The sequence below is a fragment of the Telmatherina bonti genome, assembly GCF_933228915.1.
Source record: "Telmatherina bonti genome assembly, chromosome: 7".
NCBI classification, from domain to species: Eukaryota; Metazoa; Chordata; class Actinopteri; order Atheriniformes; family Telmatherinidae; genus Telmatherina; species Telmatherina bonti.
The window spans coordinates 11676800-11686917 of record NC_136625.1 but is presented as its reverse complement, the minus strand read 5'-3'; the positions used below and the strand labels follow the sequence as shown (position 1 = coordinate 11686917).

Below are 10118 nucleotides of genomic sequence, written 5' to 3'. Positions count from 1 at the left end.
CTTTGCTACCTCGTAGCTGTCGGTGTTTTAGATAAATCCACAGCATCCAATCAGCCAATCACATGCTTGTAACAGTTTGCCCTCATTTTTATATTTTATGTCAAACCGGAGATGGAAAAGAAAAACTCAAATGTTTAGCTTGGATGCGATCTGTGTCTTTCCCTGCATGGGTTTTTTCTGCCCAGCTGCATAAGCAGGCCTACTTTTCCAGTTTTAGGTCTCAGCATGTTATAAATGTCTGATCCATCGCTCTGGCAACTCCAGCATCGACGCCACACTGAGAAGACTGACACTACAGAAACCTGACATCAGTGGCAACTTAATGTTGCGGCATCAGAAAATATAGAAGCAGATTAACTTTAAAGATGCTCTTTGAAGATTTCCCAACTTGTGTCATTAAATCCCCATCTGTGCTTTGGGGTCTGGCTGCACGATGGTGCCGTGTGTTGATAAACAGCTGCCATTGATCCTTTCTGCTCCTCATCCTCCTCTCAGCATCGTTCTGTATACATGAGCAGGATTAACACTGGAAGGGGATCTCCTTAAATATTTTTAATGCTCATAACATAATTATTTATTATAACAATGTCTGCTTAACAAAGTCCTTCAGATTGCCTTTCTGTGTTGCTCTCATCGTCTCTCCTTGCTGCTGAATCACAATCCACCTGTCAGATCAAAGTGGATTTGCATTCAGGAGACACACTGACTGCTTTTGCTTGCCGTGAACGAGGTGACAGACAGCCACCGTGTTTCAGAGCATGTGCTGCCGTCACTGTTAAAAGCCTCCCAGTTCAAAGACATCATGAGATCAGGAAGAAGAAGCTCCCTGCAGGCGGGGAGGAGAAAACTTTTAAGTGGAGAAAAGCACCAACAAGGAAGCAAAGTGAGGCAGAGGGAAAAGATTTTAAATTCACTGAACACTTACTCCAGTTAAAAAACAATCAAGGTCTTTGGATGTGCGTTGGCGTGCTGTCCTCGACGTCCCTCTGCTTAAAAAAAAACAAGCTTGGCTCTCAAATAAATCCATTATTTTTCTAATACTTCCAACAGTTACTGCACCAGATGCTAACAGAAACACAACAGTCCAGACTGAAAGCTGGTAGTTTGTTGCATGCAACATTAAGATGCCATTTTAGTGTAACTTTGCACACAATTGGTGTTGCATTAAACACAGCTTGAAAGCCTGATTAATCACCTTTAGAACAAGGTGTCGCTTATAACGATAATGCCTCTGTGGATTGAGCAACACACCTAGATGTGTGGCTGGTAGCTCCTCAAAGATATACAGAAATGCCCTGCAATATTCTCCTGTCAGGACACACTGCTGGTGGAGGGGTTGTGTTAGCATGGGCATCGGTGTAAAACAAGCCAATGTTGGTTGGTAGGTAGATAGATAGATAGATAGATAGATACTTTATTCAGGGTGCTCCAACAGTTCCTTTTTAAAATAAAAAAGATAAATAGATTAAATTAAAGATTAGTAGTAAAAAGTCTACTCGCGGCTGGAATGAAGGACCTTCTGAACCTCTCAGTCCTGCATCGACATGCAAATGCGGCTTCTGTACCGGATCGGTAGGTGGGAGCAGGTGATTCTCTGTGGCGACCCCTTGAGGAAGGGACAAAGCCGAAAGGGAAGGAGGAGGAGTATGCAGTACTGGTTAGGCTTTTATTCTGCAGAAATACGTAAATCTACTCTTTGCCCAGATTCACTGAGTACAGACCTCTAAGAGCAGTTGCAGAGGGCTCTTCACTCATATCATCACCACCCTGGCAAAGCTAATGTAAGCCAGTCTCTGATGAAGTTATACATTGTTGTAAATATCCTTCTTAACTTTCCTGTTATGTATAATAAAGCAATGCATGGTTTAATAAAGGGGAAAATAACTAAGTTTATGTGTCACTGAGTTGCTTTTGTGGCTCCAGTTATTTATTAATTTTATTGTCACCTGCACCGAGGTGTAGGTCATGTAGTCAGAATCTGTCTGTCTGTCTGTCAGCAATATAATTAAAATAATTATGGAAATATTTCAATTAATTTTCAGGACATCTCAGAAACAGAATAAGAAAGAAATTATTACATTTACGAGCTTACACAGTAATTAAACCATTCATAAATAGAGTTTAACTTTTTTTTTTCCATTTGTTAACTTTACTAAACATTTATTAGTCAGGTTTGGGTCTTCAGACTGTTAGTCTTTATCAGCTTTAAGCTAAATATAAAAATGTTTGACCTTTAGGGATTAAACAGTGACTGTACAGTGACACTATTTCCTCTCAAATGCATCTAAATGTTTTCCTTAAGCAGAACTTGGCAAGTTGCAAACAGATCATGTTTATTCTGAACTGCAGAATGAAACAGACAAGCTATGAAAACAACCTTCCTCTGTTTTAGTGTTTCTAATGAGATTTGCATGAAGTCATCACAACCCTGAAAGTTGTAAAGAAGCTTGCACAGTGTGATTATAGTTATGAGGCAAATTTTGAAAGCAATGTATGTTGAATTCTATGATTTATTGTGTGTATTACGACCGTATACTGTTTAAGTTTCATTGTAATGGAATTTAATGTGCGTTACTACATTTGACACACTGTGAAAATTTTACAGCGTCATTGATAAGGGGGTTTGGACTAGATAAGTGCCCAACTTCTTCCAAAACCCTTTTTTGAACTTAAGAAGCCTATTTTATTTGTTTTTTGTTGTAACCAATATTTGTTCTTTTAAAAGTCCTTGTTTTAGTTAAAAAAAAAAAAAAAAAAAAAAAAAAATATATATATATATATATATATATATATTTTTTTTTTTTTCTCCATCATTCTCAATCATTCTCCAGACTATACACCTAAACAGTTTTAATACTATATTTCTATATTATTGCCTGTCAAAGTATTCAGTTTTCAGAGGTAGTGCCAGAGTCAGTTCCATCTGAGGACTGACAATCTTTACTTCCTGCAAAGAAACAAGTGTGTCATTTTTACACGTACAAGTTTCCCTTGTTTAGGTCTGATTTTGGTCTCTCCCAGCTCCTGAGGGGAAATATTTGGCTCCTAAGCAGCCTAATGCTCCACTCATCACACCAGCAAGTTGCCAATACCGTCTGCTCAGAAGTGCTCAGTGGGCTGTTGGAACTAAAGTGCCTCTTGGTGCAGAAAACCCTGCTGTTTAAGTGGAGTATGTGCGAAACGTTAAAGTTGTGGGTCTGACAACAAAACAATGAGCACAAACTCACAATGAGGCTCTTTTTAGGAAGGATTGTTCATTGTCAAATTCTCATGGGATACAGTGATTATCAACAAAACCCAGTAGAACTTTAAAGCTTAGTAAGTTTAAGCTCAGAGTGTTTTGTCTAATGGTGGGAAAAAAAAACTTCTTTCTGTACATGGAAACTAACTGGAAGGGATGTGAGAGAGAAATAAAAAAAAAAACAACCAAAAATAGACGTGTGAAAAACATCTCTGCATGTGACCACAAGAAGGTAGGGCTTCACATTTTTGCCGCCCGCGCACGATAAGAATACTGACACCTTCATAACTTCAAACATGTTCAATATTACAAAGTGACACGAGCCAAAGATTGCTGCAAGGACACAAATCCAACATTTACATTTTTGTATATTCACAGTTTCTGAAAGGTGTGTATCATCACTTTGAAGTCACAATTTACAGAAAAGCAACAGAAATGACCCTCTGTGTGTGTGTGTGTGTGTGTGTGTGGGTTGTTTTCCCTTTGCCTTCTGCTTCTTATGGAGCCGCTTCTGCCAGAAAAGTGTCTGAGTGGCTCTAAAGTGCGCTGCAAAGTCCTGAGGAGTGTCAGGATACTCCAGTCCACACTCTCGGCTCTGAAACGCCAACAGCATGTTGGGTCATCGGGCGATCTGTTAGATGAAATACTCCTTTGAGTTTTCAGTGGGGAGATTCTGGGCATCAGCTTGGTTGTTGAAAGGAAATTCTGGACTGTCCTCCTGCTTGGCTCTCTTCCCTTCCTGGTTTCGATACGTGTCCTTCCTCCGGTAAAGGAACCTGGCAGTAATGGCGAGGCCGGTCACGATCACAAAGATGACAACAGCTATGATACCTGCAACAAAAAAAAAAGAAAAAAAAAGTCAGGGCTGTGATCTCACATGCATTTTCAAATTTACCCCTAATTTCATCAAAGAGGAGAAGCAGCAACTATGCAACTATCCCAGAGCAGCACAGAAATCCCCCCTAAAATCCAGATTGCCTTGCTAATCCAGCGTAGAAAAACATTAAAAACCATTTCTAAATCTCCTGCCCCATCAACCGCATCTGCTTTGTATGGAATACTAGAACAGGTTTCATATAACAGGAATTCCACAATCCATCTGAAATCAATTAAATACAACATTATAATAAAAAGTGATCGTGGTTTCCACCCCACCAGAAAACTTTTCCCATTAGCAAATAATTTCTGTATAAATCTAATTAGAAAAGCTGCCCTTTGTGTACCCAGAGATTTAATGGACATTTTGAAATTACTTTCCTGTGGGCTTTTACCTTTTCTGTCTACACAATTATAGATTGAACCTTTTCAGTCTCCACTTTGAATCAATCTGTGCTGGCAGAGCAACAAAGTTTGAATTAGTTTTAAATGGACTCGCTCCTCACACACCCCTCCACTCCTCACACAGAGTTCAGCTTCTGCCCAAAACCTTTGCTTACCTCACTTTTAATGTCATCCTTTGCATTTATCTTGAAACAAATATATCAAAAGTTCACATCTGATGCATAAAACGTGATCTGAGTTGACAAAAAGAGGTTAAAGACAAGCAGTTTGGTACCTCCAATCAGAGCCGAGTCAGTCCTGATGGCATTGACTAGAGGTTGACCTGAGCCCACTGAACCAGACTGGTCTACAGCAGAGAAAGAGAGAGAAAAAAAAGATGTGGAGGAAGATAGGAGAGGGAAAAGAAAGATCAAAATGAAAACACGAGTCACCACGACGGGAAACAAAAGGAAGGAAAGAACCAGAAATTATACACGAGATGTGATGAGGAATAATGGAATGTGATGATTAATGTTCAGCATATAAAGCAGATCAGAAAGAATTCTTCATCGGTACCAGAAAATAAGCAGAATAAAGCATCACAAACTGGATGGGAACAAATGCAGAGGAAGGAAAGCGTCTCCTGAGTGTCTGTAATTAAAGAATCAATCACAGTGACAAGTCTCCAAAAACGAGAAACGTTCTCCGTGTGATTAATGAGCTCTGTATGAACTGGGAAATTAACTTCCATCCAGTTTGGACACAGAAACGGAAAGACAACAGGAGATGCATCAGACTGTTGTCACAGAATAAATTCAGCAGCAGGCAGATGGAAACAAACTAGAAATATTAAGAGGTAACATGGCTTTGGATTCATTTCCTTTCTATGTTGTAATATTTAAGGTGATAGAGACCTCAAATCTCCACCAAAAATGTCCTTTTTGACAGAAAAAAAAGATCTTTTTGTGATTTTTCTTTGCTCAGTTTTCCCACCATGAGCCCCACTCTGTGCAAGTAGAAGCAAAAACTTATAAGTAAACAGCATGTAGCTGCGCTTGTCAGACACAACACAAGCCTCAGGCCTAACAAGCGAAGCCAAATATGTGCAAATGAACCAAAATCTGCTTTGACTACATTTTTGTTGTTGCCTCGCACAGCGGGGCGTCCTTGTTAATGCTTGACTGTTGGTTTTTTAGATTGTTTGCTATTCTAGCTTTGGCTAAATAGACATAAAAAAAAAGAACTTTAACAAGGTGCAAGCTGCTGCTTTTGCTCCAAATCTTGTCAGACTGCATCTAGGATCTCATTTTAAAACAAAACGCATCTCTGAACAGAGTTTTGAGTTGTAATATTAGTCATGAATGTCTTTTTTTTTCTTCGTGAAACACCATAAAATGACTTGAATAATCCTAACAGGGTTCATCTCTCACCTGACAGGCGGTGTGTGTTCTCAGCTGAGAAGGGATTCGCTGCAGCGATAGAGCCGCAGTTGGACTGAACTAAAGGTCCGGTGACGACCACAGGGCTGGTGTCCGGGTGGAGCAGAGCAGCTTTCAGAGGACTGATGGAGTTAAACAGCACCACCGACAGACAGCCGGTAAAACCAAGAGATGCTAACCTGGCCAGGTGTGGATCCAGGTCATCAGGGTCTAGAGGCAAAAAGAAACAAAGCAGTTTAAAGCTTTACATGCAGATCTTTCTATGTCTACTCTAAAATCTGCAGGGCAGAAAACGGTGCAGGTGCTAATTCAAGATGCTCACTCGCTTCAAATTTCAAACTCACAAACCTCCATTACAGCAAAGAGGCTGGCAGCTACTCTGCTCTCAGTCTGCACCCATCACTCTGTAAGACGTATGTGCTCTCTCCACCTTTATGTTCATTTTACTAACTTCAGGTCCTTCATCCTTCATCTGCACTCCTTCACGGCGGCGTAAACAGCAGCTGTAAAAGTCGATGTCGCCGCCGTAAGCAGCTGCATCAGTGTCTGATCAGATGACTGAGAGGTGACGGTGGTTTTACAGGGACACATCTGCATGTTGATGAGAGCAGCAGGAAGCATTACTGCAGCCTGTAAGCAGCTTCTAGCTGATGCACTCCTCACTACCTCTACCCCCCCCCCTTTCTCTCTGTACGCCTTCTGGGTCCATTAGTTACACTGATGGATGACGGAGTTCGGAGAAAACGACAGAAAACCCAATTTGCTGCTGCTTTTCTGATCCCGATCTGACTCTCTGCCTCCTCTGGGTTGACAGAGTCGTCGACAGGTCGCATGCTGACATGATGGGGTTGAAAAGCTCTCTGTGACAGTGACTTATAATAAAATGGAGCACATCGAGCGACGGCCATGAAATGCAGATTTAAGGCCATAGTTTGCAAACAGTTACAGACAATTGAAAGATTGAAAAGGCAGCAGTGACGTAGCTTAATACATATGATCTTTTTACTCAGTCTTTTCAGAAAATGATCAGTTTTGCATAAAAAAAAACCCCCTCAGAATTAACTGAAAAACATGAAACCACAAGAGAATTTCTGTCTAATCAAAAACACAATTGGCAAGAACATGCAACATAAGAGAGCGGCTGCTTATTATGCTGCACTGCAGGGCTGTTCAAGAAATCAACAGGATATCAGTTTAAAGGAACAATTTGTTGTGATGTAAATGAAAGTCCAATGAAAGCTGATACAAACAGATGACTGATGTTTTCCTATTAATAGCCAAATCATTCCATTTACACGTACAGTGCGGCTGCTGTGACCGTCTTACCAGATAGCAGCCTCTCAGCCCCTCATTTCATTCACAGTGCACTTTTCAGACCGTCTTTGAAGGAGTCGCTCAGAGGGAACATGAATAAATCATGATGGAGCCAATTACTGTCGTCACACTGACACTTTTACGAGTTCCTGTCCAGAGAGGAGCATCTAAGTGGATAAATCTTGCTGCTGAAGACATGGGACTGAAGTTGGTGACTGTTTGCAGAGGTGATGAGGACAGTAAGAAAATACTGACATGTGAGATCAGACAAAGATTAGCAAAAAGAACAAATAATTTTCGCTTGAATCAAAAGTCTTTGACTGTTAATTGGAAGCAATCTGGAGCTACATCATGGAGAGGGATAATGTGGATTAATATGCATTAATCGACATTTCAATCTGGGTTCCAAATGTAAAAGTGTCTAAGTTATTAACAGAGTCCAACATCTGTATTTAACAACATACAGTACAATAGAGACAAAACAAAACAAACAAACAAACAAAAAACAGTATTACAGTACTTGGCATTATGTAAAAAAATCCAAATAAACAAAACAAAACAAAACAAAAAAGTCCCCAGCATGTTAAAGAAAAGTGTTTCTTTTAAAGCACAAAAAAACTAAAAGGTCAGCGATGCGGCCGTTGTGTCTTCCTGCATCATCAGCATCAACTGTTTCCCCGAATGCAGCATCGATTTTAAAGCCTCAGTTTAAGCTTTAACATTTCAACGTCTGCTTCAATAGTTTTCTGTTTAAACTTTAAGAAATTGGCGGAATGAATGAAGGAGGCGAACGTATAAAACCAGTGTTTTACGGCTGTCCTACTCACCGAGCACTCTGCCCAACACCAGAGACTTGATGGCGTTGAACTCTCCATCAGATGTCAGGTTAAAGTCCTCCGTGGGGTTTTGGTCGATCTGGTGAGGAGGGAAAAAAGAACAAAAACAATATTTATATGCTTGTTTATTTGTATCCCATAACTTTATCAGAGTGGCCAACTAAATCTGGAAGAAATTCTTGTGATTTAGTGAGAATTCTTCTGCTGTTTGTCATCGCTTGTGCTTTGTGGGAGAAACAAGAGTCCACACTTCTAGAGAGAAATATTCAGTGAGGTGGAATTCTCCACTGGAGATTATTTTAATGAAGGCTGCTCCACAGGGAGAGTCTCAGCTTGCAGCCATGAAGAGTTTCCAAACAAACTTCTGGATGCAAAGGTCAGTTAAAACCAACAGGTGTGTTACATTTCGTTCTGTTTTCACTGTGCGAGTGGCACTTTGTGCACGCTGATGTGGCCTCGCTTGACTTTTGCAGCCGTGGGAAGCAGTCTACATGCTGTTAGCTCCGAGTCTGATCTTTTATTTCACACATTTGCACATTGATAAAAGTGGTGGAGGAGAAATATATATTGAATGTTGGTTAGAAACTCAACCAGAAATAGCAGAAAAACTTTATTTCGGTAAAAAAAAGAAGTTGAAGAGAAAGTTTTACATGACAAACATTTGTTTTAAAAAAACATAAACTGACTTTTTAAATCAGGTTTTACTCATTTTAACTTAAGTTGCAGCCCATAAAACATTTTTAAACATCTGTTTTTATATAATTTTTTCCTTCCATTTTCTTGTCTCCTCTTTTTTTCCAAATCTATTTTATTTGACTTATTTTATCTTATTTTATTCACTTGATTTAAATTTGTTTTTATTAATTTTATTTCAGCTTTTATTTAAACTTACAGACATTTTGTTGGTTAGGAGTAAATACAGCCGTTTTAATTTATTTATTCATATCCATGCCATATGGCGCTACTCACAGTTCAACAAATCACATCTGTCTGGCAGGGCTGCCACGTTCCTTCGCCCCCCTCTCTCCGTTTACAAGGTGAAATATCAACAAACTGAATAAATCGAGCGAAACAGCTTTTCTTTTAACATTTACTGTCTCATGAAGTGGAAATAACACAAACATCATACAACAGAAAATCTTCCGTTCAGACTAAAACTCTGTGGAAAACTCCTGCACGTCCATCCATAGTGGAAATGAAGAGATCCGTCTCTGTTTCCACCCTCTTCAATCATTCCTTACCGCAACACCTTTATTCACTATTATTATTAATACCACTACTAAAAATACCAAACTGAAATGAATGAATGACATTTTTACATTTTGTGGAGTATGTTAATATGTGTGTGTTGTGTATGTGTGATGTGGGCTTGTGGTTTGGGGGGACTTGAGTGGTGAAGATGATTCAGATTTTTTTGGTTTATTATTATGTTTTTATTGTAAAAAACTTTGTTGCCGTTTCTGTTCTGGCGTCTGTAAGTTTAAAAGAACTGTAAAAGATAATTGATGATATATATATATATATATATATATATATATATATATATATATATATATATATATATATATATATATATATATATATATAAAGACAGTGTTCTTGCAGCCCAGAGCAATTCAAGCTTTGTAGAACCATATATCATGTGGTTGGGGTGAGTGTGTGTGTGTGTGTGTGTGTGTGTGTGTGTGTGTGTGTGTGTGTGTGTGTGTGTGTGTGTGTGTGTGTGTGTGTGTGTGACATGACACTGTCCACTTGTGACACCTGTGTGCAGACTATGCTGTGAGCCAACAGGAAACAGATGCATGAAACACTCGCTGAAGTTCAGCCGACGTCTTCAGGAGCGTGTCGTGTAACAATTCACGGCGATGCAAAGCGGCGCTACGAGTTTCGCCTCATATTTCACTGAAGCAATGAATCAAGATGAGGTCACCTTGTAATTCATCTCACACAGTAATTAAAGGGACATTCGGCTGATGTGCTCCTGGTTAGAAGAAGTCGCCTCATACATCATCTCTGCTGTTAACAAGA

The 10118-nt window shown here is 39.6% G+C and overlaps 1 protein-coding gene across 1 annotated transcript in view; it reads right to left on the bottom strand.

Moving 5' to 3' along the window:
- Window positions 1-3875: 3875 nt before the first annotated feature.
- The window catches only part of LOC306758409 (contactin-associated protein-like 4), a gene marked incomplete at both ends in the record, with an annotated part of 125864 nt that continues 119621 nt past the window's right edge, over window positions 3876-10118 (bottom strand). The window contains 4 exons of the mRNA XM_079243736.1: window positions 3876-4072; window positions 4797-4868; window positions 5932-6150; window positions 8082-8169. Of these exons, the coding sequence (XP_079099862.1) occupies window positions 3876-4072; window positions 4797-4868; window positions 5932-6150; window positions 8082-8169 (576 nt within the window). The remainder of the gene's footprint in view (window positions 4073-4796; window positions 4869-5931; window positions 6151-8081; window positions 8170-10118) is intronic.